General features: G+C 40.0%; 1 protein-coding gene across 4 annotated transcripts in view; it reads right to left on the reverse strand.

The window, feature by feature from the left end:
- The window catches only part of NUP93 (nucleoporin 93), a 113930-nt gene that overhangs the window by 78055 nt on the left and 8015 nt on the right, over positions 1-27860 (reverse strand). For all 4 annotated transcript variants that reach the window (XM_063611878.1, XM_055233132.2, XM_063611876.1 and 1 more), the window contains 2 exons: positions 19571-19763; positions 8898-9015 (listed from right to left, as the gene is read on the reverse strand). In XM_063611878.1, the coding sequence (XP_063467948.1) occupies positions 8898-9015; positions 19571-19749 (297 nt within the window). In that variant the 5' untranslated portion in view covers positions 19750-19763. The remainder of the gene's footprint in view (positions 1-8897; positions 9016-19570; positions 19764-27860) is intronic.

The following is a 27860-nucleotide window of genomic DNA, read 5'->3' on the forward strand; positions in this document are numbered from 1 at the left end:
TGGAAAGCACAGGCAGTATTTTGCTGATGGCATCTCAGCCTCACAGCCACTCCACAGTGAGAGGCAAGGACTGGCCCTTCTGTCCTCCAGGATAATTAAAGTGGTGCGTGCACCACTGCTGATCTTGTGATCGCTGCAGACCAGCAGCTGTCAGAATCAAGGGCCTTAGCCCCAGCATGGCCGTCAGCAACCTGGGCTTGGGGAACACATTCAGCCTCTCCATATCTGAAGTGCAAGATGGAAGCTGAGTATCTGTGAAATGGAAAGATGCTTTAAAAGGAAGCGATACACACTGGTTCTTAGAGCACTGCAGCACAAGAAAATTCTAAGTCTAGGTCTTGTCAGTAGGGGATGTTGCCCATCTTACCTCCCAGCTTCTTTCCCTGGTCCCTACCAAACAAGCAAATGAAAAGAAGTAAAGCCAATGGTCTCGCCTCTATGTAATCCCCTCTCTTGGTTCCATCGCAGATCATGGATTTTTAGTGAGACACTACGAACCTGGGCCCCAAAGTTTTGTAACCGAGAAGCCTCAGTTTGCCAACTGCCACATCAGGCTGCAGGCCTGCACAGCTTTGGATCGAACATTCCAAAAACAGAAATAAGAGATCACAAGGTGCTGTGGCAAGCAGATCAAAGTGGCACACTGGGTAAAGGGCTGCCATCTGAGAACAACAGACTGGTCTACAGTAAAACATTCAATATCTGACAAGGCTTTAACCACAATTTAAATCATAACTACTCCAGTATCAAATAGTTCAGCAGATAAAAAGACACGCCCATTTCTGGTTCCTGCAACCGAGCAATTTATAGATGCCAGACTGAAGATGTCAATCTATGTTTCTCATCTCCAAAGTGCTGGGGCATCAGTGGTATCGGTAGGTTAAGAGACAGCTGGTGAAGGAGGGAGGGGACGACTCAACTCCAGCTCAAAGGCACCAGAGCCTGGCCAATATCTGAAGTCTTCTATTAAAATGTTAAATATTTTAGCCACAGGGCTTGTTCCAAAATATTCTTAGAGAACCATTCCAACTTCTTTCTTCTTTAAGTTGGTAATTGATATTCTCTTGCTCACTACAGGATATAAGAAACCTCCTAGAAGACAAAAAGGCCTGTCATTTCCTGCTCGTTCAGAATGCATTCAGCATCCATTTACTTGCTTGTTCTGAAAGACTTGCATTGAGGAGTAAGTGTGAATGGATAAATAAAAAGGCTGAAATCTTATATCCCTGGCTCACATAAAAGCAGTTTTTCACATTTTCCCCAGACCCATTTTTATTCCAAAGTTACCATTTTTAGCTCCATTCACAGAATACTTTAATGTAATTGCATACTTTGCCACCAGACCACAATGCCTACCTTTTCCCTTATCACGGACAGGCAGAAAAATTAAATCATTTCAATTTCTTACCACTGTGATCAGCATTAGGCTACTTAATTATAAACACAAAACAGGATGGCACATTAGCCTGCCTCTGTGAAGACACTATTTTTTTTTTTTTTTACAGGTTTACTGGTTTTTACCAGCTCTAAGATTTATACTGGGTCAAGGTTTAATGATAAGGAACAGCAAATATGTTTATTAAGTAGGTGTGATGTAGACATCACCGTGTTCACATAGGGGACAAAGCTTGGCACCACTTATTGTCCCTCAACCAGAACAGGGCACAGTAAGATGTAATGTCTTTTCTACATGCAATTCAGTCACTACACCCAAATCTTGGCCTAAAATGTACCCAGTGTTCCAGGAAAGGATTTCTCTTCAACTAACAGACTTTGGATCTGGTGATAATCAGATTCATCACTCCTACTGAGCCCAGGAGCATTAACTATAGGTTGTTTTAAGTCCACGATGGGCAGCTGTCATAAGCTGAGAAAGAGCAAGATTCAAATATCCATTATATCCCTCTAAAAACTCAAAGGGTATCATGAACATCCTGTTTGTTCTCTTAGGGACAAGAGGAATATAACAAAGGAGATCAATAAATGCAAATGCTTAACTAAAAGCCTTCACACCATTAGATTCCACGGAATAGTCTCTTATATTTTTATATTATGTGAAAATATTTAGACAGCAAAGTCTTATTCCTTCAGGGTCCACAGTCCATCAGTTCAAAATCATCCAATTTGGGCTAGATCACCATTTTGTGCAGAAGAGCCCACTCAGGCATATTAAGAACAGAAACAAGATGGAAGATAGGGATGTTCTGCCTACTTAAACCATTTCCCAGAATCGTTACACAAATTATCAGTAGGCAAACAGATGCAACTCTTAAGAACTTCATCTCTTCCTTAGATTTGCTAAAGCAGGTCTGGTAATAATACTTTTCCTTGGTAAACATGCTTAGCAGTTTCAGTTTCAGAAACAGATGAAAATGACAACTGGGCCGGGCGCGGTGGCTCACGCTTGTAATCCCAGCACTTTGGGAGGCTGAGGCGGGCGGATCACGAGGTCAGGAGATCGAGACCACGGTGAAACCCCGTCTCTACTAAAAATACAAAAAAAAAAATTAGCCGGGCGTGGCGGCAGGCGCCTGTAGTCCCAGCTACTTGGAGAGGCTGAGGCAGAAGAATGGCGTGAACCCGGGAGGCAGAGCTTGCAGTGAGCCGAGATTGCGCCACCGCACTCCAGCCTGGGCGACACAGCAAGACTCTGTCTCAAAAAAAAAAAAAAAAAATGACAACTGTATTTCTTTCAGTCTTAGAATTAAGATACTGTTTACCCATTCAGACTGTACTTTCCCTTAACTGATTCAAGCTAAGGAAATTTTACTGCACTTTTTCTTCAATATTAATATTTTGCCAGTGATTCTTGAAGAGCTATTCACATACTAATCATTCTAGGCAAATCTGACCCTCTTTCCAACAAACTGCTACAGGATTTCTGCAACCTGTTCCCAACCAACAACTTGCCAGTACTACAAACACCCAATTAGTGAGCAACTACTTTTCCTCTTTGCTGTTATATATAGCTGCATTTAAGGAGCAGAAGATAGAAAACTAAAAGACAGACTATAAAAATAATTCAGGTGATAAGGGGTTACAACACTATTGATTCATTTTTTAATTTTATTTATTTTTTGAGACAGAGTCTCTCTCTGTCCGCCAGGCTGGAGTGCTGTGGTGCCATCTCAGCTCACTACAACCTCCACCTCTCGGGTTCAAGTGATTCTCCTGTCTTAACCTCCTGAGTAGCTGGAATTACAGGCGTGCACCAACATGTCCGGATAATTTTTGTATTTTTAGTAGAGATGGGTTTCACCATGTTGACCAGGCTGATCTTGAACTTCTAACCTCAAGTGATCTGCCTGCCTCGGCCTCCCAAAGTGCTGGGATTACAGGTGTGGGCCACCGCATCCGGCCATTGATTCATTTTTATACTTACCAAAACCATTTAGTTTCTTCTTACTATTTAAAAGACAAACTAAAAGTGGTTTGAGCATATTCTACATTTCCAAGTACAGGAAAAGGAAGAAAATAATGAATACGTTATAGACACAGTGTGGCAAGCAAAACAAGTTTTTAACAGTCAATTATTATCACACCTTTAGTCTTACATATGATAGTTCAGCTTCCCTAACTCTAATTTTTTTATGGTTATTTTATCCTGTTTACCACTTCTTTTCCTCTTTACTCATATAGGACAGATTTCCACCGGGAGATTTAGACAGATTATGAAGACCTTCAGAACAGAGTCTTTTTTTTTTCTTTTGGGTAGAAGGGGCTGAATTTTCACTTAACTATGATTAGAATTGGCGGCTAAGTCAATTCCAACAACATAATCTAGATTTCTATTTACTTTGTAAGGGAACATTCAGAAAGTTTTGTCTTTTCCTAAGCAGGGAAGTCAATATACTATATTTGGAGGCTGTGGGGAAGACAGGTCTATTAAGACTACGGAAGAGGTGACATCTAAGGAAAGCCTTAGGGTCTTAGACTGAAATTAGGGCTTGGATGTTCCAGGACAAGTGAAGGCAGTGAGCAAAGATATAAGTTATAAAAGAAAAAAGAATGGGTTGGGCATTTATATATATATATATATATATATATATATACACACACACACACACACATAAGCAGTTCCTTCTACCTTCGAAAAATGCCAAAATTTAATGCTATCTATACTTACCTTAAAAACTACATTATTTAATACTTTAAGAAGCAGAGAGTTTCTAGTTGAAAAATGTCTCTAGATAAATCTCTCAAACACATTACAGACTGTTAACATGTTTAGAAAGAGTAACTACTATTAAATTCTGAAATCAGATAAAAGTAGTCACCCTCATTTCCCAAAGGCTCAAAGGAGAATGAGGAGGATGACATGAGAAACTTAGTTGGGACCTGCAGTACTGAACGACTAGCAATGGATATCTTATCCCAATACTGCCCATGGATATGAAATGGAGTTAGATTTGAAGATGTTTCATTCTTTACAGTAACAGTTTTAAAATTTCTGGCACTATAAGTACAGTGGGTTGAAGTGTGTGTCCCACAAAAACATATGTCCAAGTCCCAACCTCTGGTCCTTGTAAATGTGACCTTACTTGGAAATAGGGCCTTTGCAAATGTAATTAAGGATCTCAAGAAGAGATTATCCTGGATTTAGGGTGGGTCCTAAATCCAATGACTGGTGTCCTTATATGACATGAAAGATAGACCTGACACATACAAGGAAGAACCTGTGAAGATGGAGGAAGAGATGAAGTTATGCTGCCATAAGCCAAGGAATGTCAGGAGCCAATCAGAAGCCAGAAGAGGAAGGAGTCTCCCCTAGAGCCTATGGAGAGAGCGTGGTGCTGCCAATACCTTGATTTCAAAGTTCAGGATTCCAGAACTGTGACAGAATAAACTTCTGTTGTTTTAGGCTACCAAATTTGCAGTACTTTGTTACAGCATCCCTAAGGAATTCAATATAGTAAGTTCGGCAATTATTTATTATTGCTCTGCAACGGTCTAATGCCATTAAAAATATTTTTAATTATTAGGGATACATCATATTTATTCAAGTTGTACATGTGATACTTTGATACAAGCATACAATGTGTAATGATCAAATCGGCAATCAGGATACCCTTTGCCTCAAGTGTTTATCATTTCTTTGTGTTAGAAACATTCCAATTCTACTCTTAGTTATTTTGAAAGTCTAATGCCATTTAAAAATATTATAGACTAATGCTGGGAAACTGCAGCTCCCATTTTCATGGCCAACTCAGGCTATTTCTGCACAGACTTCTTGAAATATACATGCAATCTAGTGAAAAAACCCAGAATATAACTGAACTATGTAAATTTGCACTTTATTATTTTATAATACATGTATCCATGATACATTAGGTCTGTTCAGATCACAGTAAAGATGTGCAATATGCCCTCAATATTTTTTTCTCCAAAGACAGAAGTGAGCAAGTGGATCTCTGTGAAAGGACGCATACTCCCAAGCACCACAAAGTCATTTAGAACAGATCCAGTAGAGCTGTTTTAGTAGCATGTCCTGTTATCACTCTTCACCTCTATTATACAAATGTAGGCCTTCTTTATGACCATTTCCAAAAAATAAAATCAATAAACATTCAAAAAATTCTACTAGTATCATCCCTACATATATTTAAGTGGCGTTTCTTTAATATACTACCTTTGCTGGTCACAGCAATTTTTTTAAAATGCATTCACAATGCACACAAACATTATTGATTATGACAAACAACGAAATGGTAACAACAAAAACCGGTATTAATTTCAAGCTCCATTAGAAGCAGAAGGAAATATAATCAATGTTTACCAAATAGAAAAGGACAATGCATACATGGCAAAATGCCCTTAGGCTTATAAGTAATGCTAACCATGGATAGTACAAAGTCCTGGACAGTATTTGTCAAAGAATGCATCAGCATTTCCTTTTTATGAACAGTACTTTAAGTGGCTTATAAATTGACATAATAATTTCCCTCTGACTGATAGCACATGGAATTAGGGTGCATTCTCACCTCAAAAAAAAATGCATTGATTGAAAAACAAAAGTTCAATTACAAAAGTCCATCAGATTTATGGTATGTGAATTATATCTCATTTAAGCAATTAAAATAAATGAAAAAAAAAGTCCATCAAATAGTATATCTGGCTTTTCTAAAGACAAATCACTGAAAATGTCCAAGTTTACTCTTCTTGGATAACCAACACATTATGAGAAGAATTAAGAGGAGGATCACTGCATGCCAGGAGTGCAAGCTGGCTTGGCTCTTATACATGGTTACTAAACAAGAAGTCAGGGAAGGACATGTGTATAGGAAGTTTAAGCACAGGTCAACTGAGCCACACAATACAACTTAAAACCTCCAATCCCTATTGATAAAACGGAGTTCCCCCAGATCAGGCCAAAGCTAAATTTTCTCCTTTAAGCCTTTGCTGGCGAGAAGATGAAGTCAACGGAGAACTTATTTCAAAACTAGTAAGCCTTAAACTTTTACTTCAGGTCTAGATGATCAATTCCTAATTAATCAAGTTATCTTGGACTGACCATTTTGCATTTTTGAAGCTATTCTGGAACAGCACAACGAAGAGGTGAGTTGTTTTTTTTGTTTTGTTTTGTTTTGTTTTTTGAGACAGGGTCTTGCTCTGTCACCCAGACTTGAGTACAGTGGTGCACACAGGAGGGACTCACTGCAGCCTCAACCTCAACCTCCTGGACTCAAGTGATGTTCCCACCTCAGCCTCCCCCTGTAGCTGGAACTACAGGCGTGCGCCACCATGCCCCGATAATTTTTTATCTTTGTAGAGACAGAGTGACGTAGTTTGAATACATGTCCTTGCCAAATCTCATGTTGAACTGTAATCCCCAATGTTGGGGGTGGGGCCTGGTGGGAGGTGACTGGATCACGGGAGCAGATTTCTCATGAATGGTTTAATACCATCCTCTTGGTGCTGTCCTCATGACAGTGAGTTCTTATGAGATCTGGTGTTTGAAAGTGGCACCCGCCCCTGCCCGCAACTCTTTCTAGCTCCTGCTTTCACCATGTGACGTGCAAGCTCCCACTTTGCCTTTTGCCATGAGTAAAAGCTCCCTGAGGCCTCCCCAGAAGCAGATGCTGGTTTTATGCTTCTTGTACAGCCTGCAGAACTATGAGCCAATTGAACCTCTTTCTTTATATATTACCCAGTCTCAGGTACGTCTTTATAGTAATGTAAGGATGGCCGAATACAGGGGGTATCACTATGTCGCCCAGGCTGGTCTCGAACTCCTAGGCTCAAGCAATCCTCCCACCTCAGCCTCCTACCATGCTGGGATTAGAGGCATGAGCTACTGTGCCTGGCCAAGAGGTGAACTTTTGAAATGGAAGCATCCTTAATCTCAAAGTTCAGAGACTTCCCAGTGGTACAGGACCAAAGCTCTGATGCGCTCATTCCAAATTAAGAAATTCTCTTTGATGTAACTAAGCATATATTGTTAGAAAACCATCTAATGGCAGTGTTGAAGGAGGGTATTCTTCCATTAAGTAGAAGGTTAGATGAAATGATCATTATGACTCAATACCTTTACAAACCTGTCAATACCTTAAGGTAAAAAAATGGAGTTTCACATCACCGGAAATGCATGAAGTGCATCACAAAATGCTGTTGAATATTCCAAATACCTACTCCAAGAATATCAAAGAAAATGTAAAAAAGACTTTGTTTTTCAAACAAACAATTTCTCTGGTATTTTCAACATTAAAAACAAACAAAAACCCTTTCAGCAGGTGCCATTTCTTTCCACATTATTAGGGATGCTCCCAAAATATATGGTGATTATTCATCCCTGTTATATGTATTTGTTAACAGAGAGCCTCAAGCAGTTGTATGGGGGAGGGGGGCTAAAACTTTTTTAAAAAGTTTAAAAAGTATACATGCCATTTTAAGATTACATAGAAATGAGAGGGCAACTATAAGTTGACAGGCAAAAATAATTTAGCATATAAAACTGGAAAAACTGGATTTTCATACTTTGGGAACATAGCAGCAATAGGAAAAATATCTATAGTTCTTCAACTCTCAACTCAAAGTAGTTTTAGGTTTCTGAATTCAAATAAATGCAGCAGAAATGTGGCCATTAGATGGACTAAAATGGTTCTTAGGAAGGTTACTGGGGTAGAGAGTATTAATTCAAATTGAGCCCAAATAATATTGCCCATTTCTACTAGAATTTGCCTCTGCAGGAGGCATCCTTTCATTTTCAGGTAAATCAATGATAAAAAAAATAAAATGGTGCCCCACTGTCCCTTCACTCTAATGCAAATGCAGTGTTCCAATTCCTCAAAAACTAAACAGACCGTGAGTTTTTTCCTTAACAATTTTATGTCAGTTTCTGATTAGATTAAAACAGCTATCAATTGCTTGTGGCATATTTGGTTAAATGAGACTGGAGTGCTCTATTAGACTATTTCCTGGTGCCACTAATGCAGCCAAACACTTCTTGGAAATCATTGAGTAGGTTTCAGTAAATAGTACTCTAAGTTTTCCCCAGCTCTTTGCCAACCAATACAAGTAAGATGTAAAAAAGAAATGTGGAAGACGAATAGTAAAATTATTTGAGATCTAGCAAAGAAAGTGAAAGAAACTTGCGACTAATGTCTCTGAGCCTTGGATTAAGCCCAAGGAAGGAAGAGAAATCTGTTCTCCTAATTATAATAATCTAAAAAGTGCAGGTTGGAATTGCTTTCTTAAATTCAGCCACACAGAGAGCTCTGAAAATAACCCAATGTTTTCCACTATACCTCCAAAGCTGAATTTACTGTTCTCTTAATATCTGAGGAAGAAGAAAATTAACAAAGAAAACTGAAATTCCTCAATCTGCTGGTTAATAAAGGGCCATGGTCTTCAGCCTGGGTTATATGCTCTGGGTTCCACCTGCACTTGGCAGCCCTTACCTGAATGTCAGTGTCCTTCACAGGCTCAAGAGGCTCAAAGGTGGTGGCTGCACTCAAACTCTCCAATCGCTGGGAGATGTGAGATATGTCAAGTCCCCGAGACCCGAGGAGAACTGACCTATGTGAGGATATAGAATAGGGAGATACAGGTAAGGGGAAAAGTAGGATTAGGACATCTAATATGCTTCATCAAATACTGGAGAGTATTTTTAATTCAAAACTTCCTATATACTGTCCAGACACTTTTACATAGTTGTTTTATATCTTTCCATAGAGATCACCTGGAATAAGAGCCATAACACTGTACTTTGTAGTAACAGATTCAAGTTCTAATCATGCCTGAATTTGAGAGCCTTGTCTAGAATAAAACGATACTACTACCACAGACTAGACTGCTCCAAACATGTCATAGTAAAGAAACCCATGAGGTACATGCTATCATTCATCCCCATTTTATGGATGAGAGAACTAAGGTACAAAGAGGTTAGCCAGCTTGCCCAAAGTCACAGAGTCAGGAAGTGGCAGAGGCAGGTCATCTAGTTCTGTGGCACAACGCTTTTCTTTTTTTTCTGAGACCGAGTCTCACTCTGTCGTCCAGACTGGATTGCAGTGGCATGATCTCGGCTCACTGCAACCTCCACCTCCCAGGTTCATGTGATTCTCCTGCCTCAGCCTCCCGGGTTGTATAGCACAACTCTTAACCACCATCCTACACTTACAGCCTCTGTAGATGGATATAGTGAACTACAACATTGTAGAAGTTTCAGGAGTAATCTAGTATAAACGTCATTCATGAGCTAAGGAAACTAAAGGTTCAAGGTGATCAATGATTTGCCCAGGGGCAATCAAACCAGAATTCAAGGCCAGTTCTCCACGGCTTCCCTTCAAAAGCCAAACGCCATGTTCAGCACATCTGCAGGTTCCCTCTCTGCTGCCCAGTCTAATAATATAGGAGGCTGTTATCTGATCAGTAAATGCTTTTGAAGAGAAATGGGAATAATATAGCCATCTTTATTTCTACTCACCTGGGGCAACGTAACACGGGTTGTTTTTTAAAGAAAAGGTTGCACTAATATCTAGAACACTCTCTGGAAAAAAGAAACTTAGGGGAACTCAATGTCTATTCCACCACTCTCCACTCTCCACTCCACTCCATTCCATTCTTCTATTTTATTTTATTTTATTTTCAGACAGGGTCTTGCTCTGTTGCCCAGACTGGTCTCAAACTCCTGGCCAAGCGATCCTCCTACCTCAGCCTCCAAAAGTGCTGGGATTACAGGCGTGAACCACCACATCCAGCCCATTAATTTGTAGACTGTTTTTAGATTATAAATTAGTACCGAAAACTCTCACTGATAACATTTGTGTTCACTTTGAGTAACTTAGTAGTCAGAGAATTTGGGAGCACATGTAACCCTAACACCTACAGGTATAACACCTAAAAGTTTCAATCCCTAACTAACAGACTTACTGGAGAAGAGAAAGGATTTCGAACATGTAGTTCTAATACAATAAATACTACAGCAACAGATTACATTTACCCAGAGGTTCCTTCCTATAGATTTTTGTCTCTTCCAGGTCAACTATGATGCCATCCCCGGGGCTTTCCCTCCAGGTTGCCATATCTTGCCTCTCTCCTCTAATAATCCTAGTTAACTCTCTAAAAGAGTAGGTCTCTCTTCTCAAAAGAAGACATTTATGCAGCCAACAAACATATGAAAAAAAGCTCAGTATCACTGATTATTAGAGGAATGCAAATCAAAACCACAATGAGATACCATCTCATGCCAATCAGAATGGCGATTATTAAAAAGTCAGGAAACAATAGATGTTGGCAAGGCTGTGGAGAAATAGGAATGCTTTTACACTGTTGGTGGGAGTGTAAATTAATTCAACCATTGTGGAAGACAGTGTAGCAATTCCTCAGGGATCTAGAAACAGAAATACCATTGACCCAGCAATCCCATTACTGAGTATATACCCAAAGGATTACAAATCATCTACTATAAAGACACATGCACATGTATGTTTACTGCAGCACTATTTACAACAGCAAAGACTTGGAACCAACCCAAATGCCCATCAATGATAGACTGGTTAAAGAAAATGTGGCACATATACACCACGGAAGACTATGCAGCCATCAAAAAGAATGAGTTCATGTCCTTTGCAGGGAGCTGGATGAAGCTGGAACCCATCATTCTCAGCAAACTAACACAGGAACACAAAACCAAACACTGCATGTTCTCACTCATAAGTGGGAGTTGAACACTGAGAACACATGGACACAGGGAGGGGAACAATACACATCGGAGCCTGTCAGGGGGTGGGGGGCAAGGAGAGAGAGAGCATTAGGACAAATACCTAATGCTTGCAGGCCTTAAAACCTAGATGATGGGTTGGTAAGTATGGCAAACCACCACGGCACATATATATCTATGTAACAAACCTGGGTATTCTGCACATGTATCCTGGAACTTAAAGTAAAATTTTTTAAAATTAAAAAAAAAAAAAAGAGTGGGTCTCAACCCTGGCTGCACATTAGAATCACCTATCTTCAGGAGTAACCTAGTCCAAACTTTCCTCCCAATGACTGTGATTAGTTGTGATTAATCTTGGACTCAAACTCCTGGGCTCAAGAGATCCTCCTGTCTTGGCCTCCCAAGTAGCAGGAACTAAGGATGCTTGCCACTGCACCCAGCTTTATAATTTATCATTTAAAGTATACAATTTGGTTATTTATTTACTTATTTATTTTGAGACAGAGTCTCACTCTGTTGCCCAGGATGGAGTGCAGTGGTGCAATCTCAGCTCTCTGCAACCTCCAGCTCCCAGGTTCAAGCAATTCTTGTACCTCAGCCTCTCAAGTAGCTGGGACTACAGGTGCACACCAACACACTCAGCTAATTTTTGTATTTTTACTAGAGAAAGGGTTTCTCCATGTTGGCCAAGCTGGGCTTGAACTCCAGGCTCAAGTGATCCACCCACCTTAGCCTCCCAAAGTGCTGGGATTACAGGCGTGAGCGACCAGCCTGGCCTACAATTCAGTGATTTTTATGTAGTCATAAAATTGTACAATCATCACTATAATCAATTTTAGAATATTTTAATCACCCCAAAAAGCAACCCCTGACCAATAGGTGGTGATTCCCCATTTCCCCCCAAACCTCCCCCATACCCTAGCAACTACTAATCTACTTTCTGTCTCTATAAATTTGCCTATTCTGGACATTGCTCATAAATGCAATCACACAATATACAGTCTTTCTAACTGGCTTCTTTCATTTAACATAATGCTTTCAAGGTTCATTCATGTTGAAACATGTATTAGTACTTCACTCCTTTTTATTGCCAAATAGTATTCCACTGCATGGACATACCACATTTTATGTATCCATTCATCAGTGGATGGGCATTTGGATTATTTCCGCTTTTGGCTATTATTTTTAAAAGTTGCCATGAACATTCCTTCACAAGTTTTTGTGTGAGTATACATTTCTATTTCTCTTAGGTATATACCTATGAGTGGAATTGCTGGGTCATATAACCCTATGCTTAATTTTTTGAGGAAATGCCAGACTGTTTTCCAAAGCAACTATACCATTTTACATTCCCACCAGCAATGTATAAAGATTCCAATTTTTCCCACATCCTCACCAACACTTGTTATTATCTTTTTGATTACAGCCATTGTAGTGTTCCACTTGTTTAAAGCTATTATAGAAAAAAATTAAAAACACAAAATTTTGGGAGCCTCCGAATAGCTACCAGAGAATGTAGAGAAATGTGTGGATATCCAGGCAGAAGTCGGCTACAGGGGCAGAGCCCTCATGAAGAATCTACTAAGCAGTGTGGAGGGAAAATGTGGGGTTGCAGCCCCCACAAAGAGTCCCCACTGGGGCACTGCCTAGTGGAGTTGTGAGAAAAAAGCCACCATCCTCCAGAACTCAGAATGGCAGACCCACTGACGGCTTGCACCATGTGCCTAGAAAAGCCACAGGCACTCAACACTAGTCCATGAAAGCAGCCAAGGGGGCTGTACCCTGCAAAGCCAAAGGAGCACAGACGCCCAAGGTCTTGGGAGCCTACCCCTTGCATCAGTGTGCTTGGATGTGAGACATGGAGTCAAAGAAAATTATTGTGGAGCTTTAAAATTTAATGAATGCCTTTCTGGGTTCTGGACTTGCATGGGGTCTGTAGCCCCTGTGTTTTGGCCAATTTCTCCCTTTTGGAATGGGAACATTTGCCCAATGCCTGTACCCCCATTGTATCTTGGAGGTAACTAACTTGTTTTTGGTCTTACAGGCTCATAGGCAAAGAGATGCGCCTTGTCCCAGATGAGACTTTGGACTTGGACTTTTGAGTTAATGCTAGAATGAGTTAAGACATTGGGGGGTCTATTTGGAAGCCATGACTGTGCTTTGAAATGTGACAAGGACATGAGATTTGGGAGGGGCTAGATGTGGAATGATATGGTTTGGCTCTGTGTCCCCACCCAAATCTCATGTCAAACTGTAATCCTCAATGTTGGAGGGGGCACCCAGTGGGAGATAACTGGACCATAGGGGCAGACTTCCCCTTTGCTGTTCTCATGACAGTGAGTTCCCATAAGATTTGGTTGTTTAAGAGTATGTAGCACTTCCCCCTTCACCCTCTATCCTGCCCCACCATGTGAAGATGTGCCTGTTTCCCCTTCACCTTCTGCCATGATTGTAAGTTTCCTAAGACTTCCCCAGCCAGGCTTCCTGTACACCCTGTGAAAATGTGAATCAATTAAACCTCTTTTCTTCATTTAAAAAAAAAAAAATTAAAATAGTAAACCTCCTTATACCCATCACCCAGCCCCAACAATTCACATGTCGTAGCCAACCCTGTTTCATCTACATCCCTACCTATTTTTCTCTATCAACAAATATGCTTATTTGTTATATCCAAGATATTGCCTAATTTTTTCACAACTTTTAAAGTTCTGTTTCTTTAAATGAAATCCAAATAAAGTCTCTACTTGTGGATGATTAATATGCCTCTTAAATTTCTTTTCATCAATAGGTTGCCCCTCCATCTCATTTTTTTCTTATAATCTTTGTTGAAGATTCTGGATTATTTATCTTGTAAAGCAGTGTTACTCAAGCTTTAAATGTACATGTGATGACAAAGGTACAGAGTAGAAAAAAAAAAGTGCATATGAATCACCTGGAAAGCTTGTTAAAAATGTAGATTCTGATTTAATAGGTCTGGGATGGAGCCTGAAAGTCTCCATTACTAAAAAGCTCATGGTTGATGCTGATGCTGTTGATCCATTGACTACACTCAAAGTAGCAAGGCTATAGTTTCCCACAGAAAACGTTTTACTGATGGAATCCCCATGATATCATTCAACATGCTCCTTTGTCCTCTGTATTTCCTGCAAATTCAAAGTTCCAAGGGTTTGATTAGATTGAGGTGCCACTATTTCTATGGCTAGATTACTATATACTTTTCATCAAGAGGTATTTAATATCTGGTTATCTCTATCTGAAATATTTGCAGTCTTGATGATGATTGCTTAGATCCATTTACTCCTCTGTAGTTGCAAAATAGTGCTATCCTAATTCCATCTTTATTAGCTGGAATACTTCCATTCCAAGAAACTCTAAAATCAACTATGTAATTACCCTGAATAATGAGTTGGTTCTCTAGCATTCTCCAAAGGTGATCAATGAGTTTTGTTTTAGTATATAAACTCATAAATTTTAAACATATTTGATACGTTTCAATCCAATGCAGTTATTATCCTAATTGATGATCAAATAATCTCATCTTTGGCCAGTAGAAGCCTCTTCACCTTGGTTTCTGGGTCCTTCTGACATGACTGTCCTAGCATCATTTGTTGAAAAGACTGTTCTGGCCGGGCGCGGTGGCTCACGCCTGTAATCCCAGCACTTTGGGAGGCCAAGGCGGGCGGATCACGAGGTCAGGAGATCGAGACCATCCTGGCTAACACAGTGAAACCCTGTCTCTACTAAAAATACAAAAAAATTAGCCAGGCACGGTGGCGGGCGCCTGCAGTCCCAGCTATTCGGAAGGCTGAGGCAGGAGAATGGCATGAACCCGGGAGGCGGAGCCTGCAGTGAGCAGACATCGAGCCACTGCACTCCAGCCTGGGCGACAGAGCAAGACTCCGTCTCCAAAAAAAAAAAAAAAAAGACTGTTCTTTTCACAATGAATGGTCTAGGTACCCTTGTTGAAAATCAGCTGATCACAGACACATGGGTTTATTTATCTGGATTAATAATTCCATTCCATCAATCTACATGTCTATCCTTATGCCAGTACCATAGTCTTAATTACTGTGACTCTGTAGTAATTTCTGAAATTGCAAGTGTGATTCTTCCAACTTTCTTCTGCTTTTTAAAGATTGTTTTGGCTATCTAGGTCTCTTGTATCTCTATATGGATTTTAGAATCAACTTGTCACTTTCTGCAAAAAATCCCAGCTGGGATTTTGATAGAGACTGTGCTGAATCTGTAGACCAATTTAGGGAGTATTAATATCTTACTATTAAGTCTTCTGATCCATGAACATGGGATGTCTTTCACCTGCTTTCTTATACAAATGATAGAGTACTAAACACTTTTTTCTACCCTGCATTTTTTACTTAATAATATGTCCTGGAATCACTCCATATTACTGTATATTCTCATTCCTTTGTACTACTGAAGAGTACTCTACTACATAGACATACTAAATTATTCCACTAGTCATCTACTGATGGACATTTGTTTGTTTTCAATTTTTGCTATTACAAATAATGCTGTAATGAATATCCCTGTGCACAGGGTTTTCTTGTGTGTGTTTTTTACCAGTATATCTTTGGGACAAAACCCTAGAAGTGGAATTGCTGGGTCAATTTTGCTAGTTATGTCTAAATTTTGTCCCATGGTGCTGTACTGTACCAGAGACACATAAGAATGTATCCAGTGCCAAAATAATTTTAATGTATATCAGGATTTTGAGAACCTCAGAATTTAAAAATTAGCTACTAGAATTGTTAGAAAAGAAAGGTCATTTAAGTGGTTGACATCTGTAGAAACTGTTCAGTGTGTGGCTTATGCAGTGTATGGCTTATACGATGCATATGCAGGGAGAGAAAGGACTGATGAAGGAGACAGGGAATCTAGGGTAGGGATGGCTTTATAAATAAAGCCTGTACTAGAAACTTTCAGTCTGTAAGGGTGGAAAAATCCTTAAGAACATTCCCTGCCTTCTACCTGTTTCAATTCCCAAAAGCCAGGCAGTCCCACATGAGCAGAAAGTCATGGAAGCTGGAGTCTCCTTCCAGTTCCAGGAGAGTAGAAGGACAAGGACTGTTCCCTGCATACATGGGAAGCATATAAAATGTCAAGAGGCCTGGGTTCAAGTCTCACCTGTCACTTACTGAAAATATTAGATACATCACCTTTCTAAGCCTCAGTTTCTTCCTCTGTTCAATGTGGGGGAAACTGCCTATCCTACCTCTCAGGCACTGCAGACCAGTCAGGAGAGTGCCTGTGACAATCCTTCAGAAACTGAAAAGTAGCATACAAATATGAGGAATTCTTACTAAGTTGGATTTGAAATTCTGGCTTGGCCACTCACTATTTGACTTTCCTCAAGTTTAAAATACAGATAACACTTTCACAGGGTTATTTTAAAAAGAAATTATATAATGCGTGTAAAGTGTATGGCACAGCGCCTGACAAACAGTAAGAGCTTAAACAACAGCTTATAGTATTATCACAAGGAGAGTTATAATTTGCTGGAAAACTTTGGGGTAAAAATGTTTATATATGCTTTGCGTGAACATGGAGAAGTATGTGAAAAAATAAATTGGTAACATTGGTTACGCTGGATGACAAAGTTAGGGAGAAAGAGTGACTACTGGCTTTTTCTTTATACACCTCTAGCTTGCCTGATTTCAGAGTTTGAATGGAAAAATCTAGTGCGGTGTCTTTGATGAGAAAAGAGGGGTATGCAATTGATAATGGGCACCCTCCAACCTCCTGGGCTCAAGCAAATCCTCCTACCTCAGCCTCCCGAGTAGCTGGGACTACAGGTGTGTGTTACCATGACCAGCTAATTTTTTGTAGATGGATTTTGCCATGTTGTCCAGGCTGGTCTTGAACTCCTGAGTTCATGCGATTCACCTGCCTCAGCCTCCTAAAGTGCTGGGGTCACAGGCACGAGCCATGGCACCCAGCTCAATATTCTGTTTCAGTTGATCAATGTGCACATAGGTATTCATTCATTTTATTATTTATACCAGGAGTCAGCAAACTTTTTCTGTAAATAGCAGATAGTAAACATTTCAGGCTTTGCAGGGCACATGATCTCTGTCAAAACTACTCAACTGTCATACTGTAGCACAAAAGCAGCAGACAATACAAATAAGCCTGGCTGTGTCCTAACAAAACTTCAAGGCTGGATGTGGCTCATGGGCTGTAAACTCCAATTTACATTTTTATATATGTTAAGCATACTCTTCTTTATGTGTGGAAAAAATTTAACAATTGTAAAAGATCAAACACACACATAAAAAAAGCTATCAAAGCTATTCTCTAAAACAAAATATTCAACACAGTGTATTTGGACAAATAAATAAATTTGGCACATAACATTTCAATCTTAAATCTACAATCTAAAATCTTAAAAACAGAATTTTCTTTCAAAACTTATTTCATGTAAGAAAATTTTTCCTACTCAGTTCTCTCTTCTGCCCTCATCTTGTATGTACTAAAATATTCACGCCACACTTTATGTCTCTGCCTATCAAGAAGATGGAAAAATACAGTCATCAGCCCTTTGGTTTCTTTTTAAGCACCTGCCCCACCCTATACCCATTCTTTCAACATTCCAACTTCCTCCTCCCTAAAATAATGAATTTAAGGTAGAAAGAAATGAAAAAGAATGGAAATTTACAAGAAAGAGAGCATGACCGATAATTGTTACCAAGAAAACATTTTCCCTTTTTGCTCTTAATAGGCTGTAAAGCTGATGCAATTAAATTATAACTATAGCAACTAAGCTGGCATCATGGGCCTTTCGCTCCAGCAGTATCTTTGCATACAGCACAGAGCCTGCATGCTCAAGACTGGGGCTAACTGCAGGCAGCCAGGAGTAGCAGGTAAGGAGCCTGGAGGGAAGGCAAGTTAGCAGAAGTGTCTAAAGGCTGGTTGGGCTGTGAGAAAGCAGTGTAGGGAAACAGTTGGCTGCATTTAGCTGCAAGGCTGCAGGGTAAAAAATCCCTGCCAGGGTTCCTCTGACTTGCTTTTACCAATGCCAACAGAACCAAAATCAACTAGTTATTTTAGAAAATAACATTTTGGGGAGGCCTACAGAAGAATTTCCACAACATCCTTACTGACTCGACAGAGCAGCCAAAACATTCAGCTCTCAAGAACAGGAATGTAGCCCACTCCTACATAATACTCCTGTGACATCTGTTAAATGCTTAGAGCAGACAATGTCCCACGTTAACACCAGCACTTAGTTCTTTCTCAAGTTCAAGGAATAAAGACTGAGGAGAAGACTGACAATTTTCCATATTGCCTGCACAGAATCTCAGTGTCTTTCCAGACCCATCAAAGGCACAAGTAGCAGCACCCTCTCCATCCTCCCATGCCCTTCCATCACAATCAGAGGAGTATGCACTCTGGAGTCAACCTCACTAGGTTTGAATCCTGACTTTACCACTTGCCAGCTATGTGATCTGGAAGAGTTACTTGCCTTCTCTGAGCCTTTGTTGCTCAACTGTAATGTGGAGATTGTAGCCTAATGATGGTTGTGAAAATTAAGCAAAATCTTACGTCTAGCCAAGCTTGTAACACACAGTAAATAATCAGTAAATCAAATTTCTTAAGGAAAGCAGCATAGTCTTTTTCTGCCCCACTCCCCACATTATAAGCTCCTTGAGAGCAAGAACCATGTCTAATTCATGGTTGTTGCCCCAGAGATGGTCCAGACCTGGCACAACGTGAACCTTAAACACATGTTTGTGGAATCAACAGCCCAACTGATGCCGTGTGGCAGCAGTGGCTGCCAGCCCAGTCAGTCAGCACTTTTCCCCAGCTGCACTCTCTTGGGGCTCACCCACTCTCCTGTTCTACAATCAGCTGGGGGCACTGTATTTCCAAAGCCTTTCAGAAGCAGCCTCCCGGGTCACTGACAACAAGCAGACAGAATCACTCCTCACTTGGATGGTTTCTCGTCACTAACTGCTCATCAATTTCTTCCAAATGCTCTTAAAAACTGTCCTCATCACTGAGTGCTCTCTGGCTTTGAAGGTAAAACTTATCTGTGGGGCCCATATGTATTAACATAACGGGAGCCATTTATGACCCAATGGTCATTGAACCCAAGCAGGAACTACTGTGACCAGATTCAGCACGACAGAGCTCTTTCACCCCCTCCCACCTTGTGATCATCTCTCCCTGTGATATCGGCTCATAACTTGGTGAGGCAGGCAGGCTAGAAAACCTGAGAGGCAGGGAAACAAACCAAGGCTGCTGTCCTGTTTACAACACCTTTCTGAGTTCCCAATAATCTGGCTAGTGGCTGTCATTCACAGATTGGATCTGAATTCAAGGCGGGAAAGAAGAAACAGATCCTGCCCCCAAGCCACCCAGTACTAATGCCGCCTCTCTACCAGTACTCACGCCTTGACATCTGCCGTCTCCTGGGACGTGCGTGTGAGGGTACGGGAACGCAAGCGCTCGCCTGCCTGCTGGATCTCCTGTAAGTTCCGTTCCACATGGGGAAGCTCTGAGATGCCCTCAGTCTCAGCAGCAAGCTGTTCAGCTTGCTGAAGGAGCTCACCAAACCCCTCAGTATCCATTGGAGATGCAGATCCTAGATGGGAGAAAAAAATGAAAAGATCTAAATCAAGGGAAAGACAGGTTTCAAACACTGCCTGAATCTGTTACAAGCTTAACAAAACAGCAGAACTTTTTGTAAACAGACGAGGACACAGCTCATCAACAAGCAGGATTTGTTCCTGAACATAGCCCAAGAACAGACCTGACAGAGAAAATGAGTCAGGCTGTGAAAAAACAGATCATTTCTGTGCGTATTGACAGCCCCGAGATTGATTCCTGCCATCAGAACAAATGCACAGAGATATCAAGTCACAGACCAGAATTCCTGCCTCCTTCCACAGACTCAAAGCAGATAAGGAAATGGAAACCATTGTGGCAACCTCTAGGAGGCTTAAAGAACAGTCAACCTGCACCTCTTATTCTCCACCCATCTTAGAAAAACACTAAGGAATGTGTTTTTCTAAGCACCCCAAAAGCACCAGGCAATTTATAAGACCTTATCTCAAATGATCCTCACAACCACTCTGTGAGGAACAAAGAAAGAAGAACAAATTCCAATCCACAGAGGCTGAGTTACATGCCCAGAATACTCTCTACTGTGATTTGGCTGAACCAAGACCAGGAAAACATAGGCATTCTTCAGACTAACCACCACTAACTCTCCCTCTCTCCCCTACTGTTACTCTAACACACCGGCTCCTTCACTAACATAGAAGAAATTCTTCTTTTTTTCTTTTTTTTAAATACTCATGTCCAGGTCTCCATTCACACATTCTTTATCTTACAAGGTTACTGAGAGCACAGATCTGTGCCTGCTTGTTATATATGACATTCAGGACATTAGATTTGTTACTGTACCTGCTACTTTTAGAAAAGCCAATAGTACAGAATATATACTGCACTATTCTTATATAAGGTTCTTGACCAAGAGAATGTTTTTAACTCCTACCACTAATTAAATCAACAGAAGATAAAAAGTAGCACCATGGTAAGAAAATTGGGCACAGTGGCTCACGCCTGTAATCCCAGCACTCTGGGAGGCCGAGGCGGGCAGATCGCCTGAGGTCAGGAATTCGAGACCAGCCTGGCCAACGTGGTGAAACCTCTATCTCTACTATAAATACAAAAATTAGCTGGGCGTGGTGACACACACCTATAATCCCAGCTACTCGGGAAGCTGAGGCAGGAGAATCACTTGAACCCAGGGCGGGGGAAGATTGCAGTGAGCCAAGATCACACCACTGCATTCCAGCCTGGGCAATAGAGTGAGACTCTGTCTTGAAAAAAAAAAAAAAATTTTACATTGCTAAAAGGTTAAGAAGAAAATCTTCCATTAAAAAATTACTTGTACAATAGCTCTTGTTATACTTTTTTTTCCTTTTTTTGGGAGACAGAGTCTTGTTCTGTCAGCCAGGCTGTAGTGCAGTGGTACGATCTTGACTCACGGCAACTTCCGCCTCCCAGATTCAAGCAATTCTCATGCCTAAGCCTCCCAAGTAGCTGGGATTACAGGCGTGCACCACCACACCCAGTCGGGGTGACACTACCGGCTTTTTTGTATTTTTAGTAGAGATGGGTTTTGCCATGTTGGCGAATAATTATATGTCAGCTATGAAGCACAGGTTAATTGTCAAAAGGACACTGTTACTGCCATAAATCCATTAAGAACTTTTAAAAATGAGCATTAAAGGACAATAACTTTAAAGGCAAAGGCACAAGGTTAAAACAAAAATAGCTCAGCTGGAGTAAACATAAAGACACTTTGGTATTCTTTATGAAGTTCCAAGCTGACTTTAATCTTCAACAAAAATTGACGTACACAATAACTCTTAACCTCAAGTTTCTAAACAAATATTGTAATTTTTTTGACCCAATATAATCAGGCTGTAATTCGCAATCTTTGTTGTGAGAAAATGGAGATGGGAGAATTAGGAAGGTATCCTCGGGGAGAGAGGAGGAAACACAAGAATTTTGAGGAGATGGGCATTTTTAAACAACTACTCCGGCCTGATAGAGAAATGTGTTTTCTCAGGAATGTTCAAGGCCAATGACATTCTACTAATTACACAAAACCATGGTCATTCACCAGAAAGGGAAAAGAAAAGCAAAGCATTCCCTTCTCCGGAACCCCACCCCACCCCCCCGGCTCATTATTTTTACTCTAAGATAAAAATAATTTTTCCAACAGAGTCAAGGAAAAGAAAATACTTCTTTCATGAGGAAAACTTTGGAAATCCCTAAATAAAGAACTGAATGAAACAAAACTTTTCTATGATTAAAAACGAAGACAAAGAAAGATAAAGGAAGAAAGAAATACAACTAATATTTCATGCCTAAGTCAGACAAAGGAAATGCTCAGCTTCTTAAATGACCAGCCCACCCCAAAGATTTTAAGCAATGAATTTGAGTTTAAGTAATTAATACAGAATCAGTCATTTACTTTAACGTGGTCTAATAAAGATTTTTTTAAGTTAATTATATAGAATTGTTTTTGACAATGGTAAAATAAAGGTTGAATCTCTGAACAACATCCTAAATGTAATATCCCAAAACTGGGCTCTAACTTTTCATCCACAAAACCTGCCCCTTGGCCTTCTCAGTGTGTGAAGACTTCATTATTCAGTGGCTTGGACCAAAACCCATGATGGCCCCATAACTTACATCCTACATCCAATCAACCAAGAAAGCCTTTCAAATCTACCTTCAAAATACATCCAGAATCTGCCTGTCCTCGCCATCTCTAGCTAGACACCTCCCCACATACAAGCTGCCTCCCTAGACTCTCTCAGCAGTCTCCGTCCCTAACCTCCCAGCTTCTGCCCTTGCCTCCCACAGTCTATTCAGTCTATAGCAACCCAGCAACCAGTGATCCTTTTACAGTCAATCAGATCACATCCCTCCTGCTTAAATCTCTTGTACAGAATGAAACCCTACAAAAGGGGCCCCACCTCCCCTCATCACTCAGACTCATCTCCAGCCCTATCTCCACTCCTTTTATGGGTGCCAGCCACTCTGGGGCCTCTTTGCTGGTCCTCAATGGATCAGGCACATTCCTGCCTTACAGCCTTTGCACTCCGCGTTTCCTCTACTGGAATGCTCCTCCCCCAGAAACACTCAAGGCTGACTCCCTATCTGTTTTGGCTCACCTGTCACTCTGCCTTTGAGGCCAACCTAGAAAGCTATTTAAAAAAACAAGCCACCCCCAGCAATCCCCCATCTCCTTTACTGTCTGTCACCTCTGCAAGAATATAAGCTACACAAGCACAGTGTTGATCACTGACGTACCCCAAGCTTCTACAACAGTGCCTGGCACATAGCAGGTACTCATTTTTTGAATGAATAGGAGGGGTTTTTTCTTCCATTGGTGAGAGTCTGTCCTTCTCAAAGGCTTCCTGCACTCCCTTGCCAAATGGGCACCCACTAGCTAGCAGAGATCTGAACAAAAACATTCCCTTCCAGTTGGTATCAGATTACCAACTGATACTTAACATTTCTGAGGCAGCACAGCATAAGGCAGTGACAGTCTAAATGGCATGAATTCATATCACACTTGGTCCAGACTAGTGCTTTCCCTCTAAATACCAAGACCAAAAACCAGGTGAACAGAATTACAAACCAAAAGAAACAGATATATATAGAAAGAATTTTGCTACATAACTTCAGGGTAGGAGTAAAAAGAAAATAAGCTTGTTCCACATCTGCACAGAAGAAGAGAGATATGTATGAAATACTATATTTGGGAAAAACTGGATCTGTCCTGCATTATTACTCAACCAGTAGAAATTAATTATACAAAAAAGTTTTATTAAAGTTTCCAAATTTGTACATTTTTTGTTACCATCATTGTGCAACTAAATCTATACTTTGATGTATTAATCATCCCACTGCACTAAAATGCTTCAATTTGTGGCTAATTTCATAAATTTAGGATAATTTTTATCCCCACCACAGAATAAATATCAATTTAGCCACAAAATATAGAGATTAAACCACTAAATCAACTTTGACCCAAGAGACTAAAAACTAATCATGAAAATAACCTCAGTAAGCTTTGTCCAGTAGAGACAATGAAAATGATCTATGGGGGAAAAAAACTGAAGTCCAAGCCTTGTGTTGGGAAAATCTGGCCATGTAGCCTGGACACCAGCTGCATCCTTGGGGAACTATGGAGGAGAGGCACAGGAAGAAGCAACACTAAGAAACCACGGAAGCAGGACCCGGAGCAGTCAATGCAGCACAATTGGGGCTGGACAGGAATAGGCCAGCAGGGACTGCGGAACAGCACTAGAGCTCCTGTATGACAGCAGTGACCAAGCCCTTGAGCATGATTGGGAATCTTTTGGCAAGGCAACACTGGCAGGCACTTCAGAGAGTATCGCAAAGTATCAGGGCCTTGGGCAACAAATTACTCTCTCTATAAGTAGGACTTGGCAGAAGTGCTACTGGGCCTTCATAGAAACTCCTCAACAACCTGGGCAACTGAGAACCTTAAAATGAATGGCAAACTTATCACTGCTGTTAGAAGGCAGGATTGGTTACACTTGTGGGAGGAAGAACAGAAGGGGAAGGATGAGGAAGGCTTCAAGGGGGCTGGCAATTTTCAGTTTTTTGATCTAACCGTTGGTTGATAGTATGCTCACTTTTCAGAAAATTAGTCAATCTAGACTCATGATTTGTGCATCACACTTCAATAAAAAGCTCCCCGGCCCACTGCTGCTGCCAAGCAAACAAAGGACAATGACCCACCTTTTTTCAGAAGCTGCAGTAGGATACCCCACTATGCTAAAAATCAGGAATGTTCTCAGTGGGAAGGTCCCATAATGTAGATCTCTTCACCACACCTAGAGGATGCTGAGCAAATTAACTAAATGAAAAAAGTAAAACCCACAGTTTGAAAGAGAGAGCTCCTACCTAGGGCTAAACCAAGGGCTGGCCAAACTTCTACTTCCTCATGCTGGTCTGCGTTCACCTGTCATTTAGTGTCTAAAACACATGTCCCTTTAGGACATATCAACATTCATAAATGAGGTGGAAAAAAATTCCCAAACTGCATGTAAGGTGAAATGAACTAAATATAAAGGCAGAGCAAAAATGCACAAAATAATTTCAGTTCATTTACTATTAACATGTGAGTCTTACGAAAAATAAAATCATTTCCACATTCCGAATATAATAACTATGTTAAATATTTAATCGAGCCAGAAAGAGTAGATACTTCAATATTCAAACAGCTAAGCACTTCTAAACCATTGTAAATCAGTATTCTCAAAGAGTGGCCCCTTCAGGATTTTGTAGATGGTCTGAATCTTAATGTTATAGTATTCATGCTTATTGTATTAAAATCCCACATCTCTGTTTTCTGATATTATTAGTTCATTGGTTTCTTTTATTTTTAAAGCATCAGCCACAAGTAGAATACCTCTCTTCCTTCATTCAGGGCTTATGGACTCTCAAGCTGGGGAATCACCGAGTCATCCCAGAAATAGCTGTTACTCACTAGTTCTCTAGACTTAAGCCTATGTTACTCCCAGGATATACTCCAGAAAATTAAAGCACTAAAGCTACAAAGGGAAAAGGAAAATGAAACAAAGGAAGCTATAAAAGAGCCTCAGAGCCATCCATCCTAGACATATCTGCCAAACGCTTGCCCAGTTTCTAGTCTCCTACGGCAAGAGTGAGCAAACTTCTTCTGTAAAAGGACAGGTAGTGAATAGTTTGGGCTTTTGTGGGCCAGGCTCTGTAGGAACTACTCAACTGTGCTGTTGTAGCTTGAAAGCAGGCATAGATAATATGTAAACCAACAGGCGTGGCTTTAACAAAACATTAATAAAACTTTAATAAAACATTAATCATGAACACTAAAATTTGAGTTTCATATAATTTTCACATGGTTATAAAATATTTTTCTCTGGATTTTTTTTCCCCCGAGGATCCAAAGATGTAAAAACCCTTCTTAGTTTATCTGGCACATAGGCCATAGTTTGCCAACCCTTGGGCCTAAGGTATTTAAGCTAGACTTGATAAGCTACCCTAACTAGGCCCCAGTGTGAAAACATTGTTAAAAAGATAAAATGAGTGACACAATAGGTGTGTTGCCATCTCGTTTCCTCTTTAAACTGTTCATTTGGACAGCATATTTGGGGAAGAAATCTGTTTTGTAAATGATGATGCCTGTCCCATTGACCTAATGCACAGGATGCTAAAGGGAATCCACGGCTCTTAGTATAATGCAACATACTAAACTCATGTGAATTTTCCCTTTTCCTTATCACCCACAATCCAAACAGCCCAGTTATGCAAGAAATACAAAGGGCTGAGAAAAAGATGAAAGAATAAAGACAAAGCCATCTGTCTTTTCTTCCATGTTAATGAAATCTCTCTCCATTCACTGACTTGCACGGGGAGATGACATCAGCTATTTTCCTGCAGAATTTCAATATAATCAAACAATACTGACTGAGGAATTCTAATTTAGTAAAATGTATGTAGTAACATACCCAAATATTGTCTCTTTCAACTTCAAAGATCATGCAACCTAAAAAAGACAGTTGTTAGCACTGCTATTTTTTTTTGATGTTGTCAAAGGGGGAGATTTTATATACATCAGAGAAAGTAACAGATGTTGCTATTTATATCCTTTCTTCCAAATGTACAACTGACAATGTTCTTCCTTTTTTGATTATTTTAAATAATTATTTTTGATTATTTTAAATAATAACAGTAAGATAACAGTAAACAGTACTGTTTTTAATAACAGTAAAAGAAATGGAAAATAAAAACATATTTTAGACAGAATGGGTGAGAAGATTACGCCGTGAACCCAAACACCTGGTTCCAATCCAGACTGTTCATTTACTAGCAGATAAACTGATTTACCTCTGAGATAAAACCCCAATTTCTCTGTCTCAATTTCCTCATCAATTAAAAATGGTAATTCCTACCTACTTCAAGGAGTTGTTGATACATAAAAGTATCTTATAAACTCTGCTGATTTATATCATTGTAAAATGCTATTTTAGCTTTTTTCCCAAGTTGCCAATTTGGCAACATTTTATCATTTAATTATAAACATCTCTGCTTCAAAAAATCTTTTAGTAAATATTTAATCCCAAATTATAGCTTATTTAATCACAACTTTATATCATTAAGTAAGAACTTCTGGAAGACAATTAAAATGTTTAAATGTATGTTGTATTGCCCACTACCAAATATGCTTTTTATTATAAATCCAGATTTCCATAATGAAGGTGTGATTCAAAAGAAATTTAGCATTTAATTTTAAGCAGAAACTTTGCCCTCAAACCTTATTAATCAGACTATGACAGGAGTAAAACATAAGAATGGTGTTCAACATTCTTGTGAATGATTCTTTCTTTCTCATCCAAGATTGATGAGAAAAACCTCCACTCAAGGTATCAAAAGTTTAAAATACTGATTCTGTTCTCCTCTCTTTTGAATACATAAACTAGCTAGATGACAATATCATTCCACTTTTTACTATTATCTGTCAGCTGTCAATTACAACAACAACCCAAAAGAAAATTAAATCTTGACAGACATCATTGTTTCAGACGCCTCTGGAAAAGAAAGGAGAGGATAAAAAGAAAACTGTTGGAAAGTTCTTTATAGCCCTGTGAGACTAAGTAAAAGAGTTAGACTTTATCATTATTCAGAAGGTAGAGTTCTGGAGAAAACAAAGACCTAAAATAAATTAACCTAGACAGAAGAAAAAGACTTGGGTGATTTAGTAGCAGTACTGCCCTCAATGACTCAATGTTTGCAATAAGGAATGCGTAGTATCAGCTTTCCTGATACATAAAATATCACTTGTATTATTTCCTCTTAATGAGCAAAGAGAAGTAATAACCTGGCATCACAAAGAAAAATAAATTATCCACATAAGTAACTTCCTGATAAACTCTTGGCTGTCCAGCAGAAGGCCCAGCTGGGAAGAAAGTGCTGTGGACTACAGCTTGGCTCCATCCCACGCCAGCCCTCTGTCCCTGGGGCTGGATCCTCTCTTGATGAGGGGGTTGCTCAGGTGATCTCTAAGGGCCTGCTCACCTTAAAGAATTTACAAATGTGAGATGTTTTAACTCGGTCTTTAAACTTACTTGATGCTTCCTGGGAA

The sequence above is a fragment of the Symphalangus syndactylus genome, chromosome 11 (assembly GCF_028878055.3).
Source record: "Symphalangus syndactylus isolate Jambi chromosome 11, NHGRI_mSymSyn1-v2.1_pri, whole genome shotgun sequence".
Lineage (NCBI taxonomy): Eukaryota > Metazoa > Chordata > Mammalia > Primates > Hylobatidae > Symphalangus > Symphalangus syndactylus.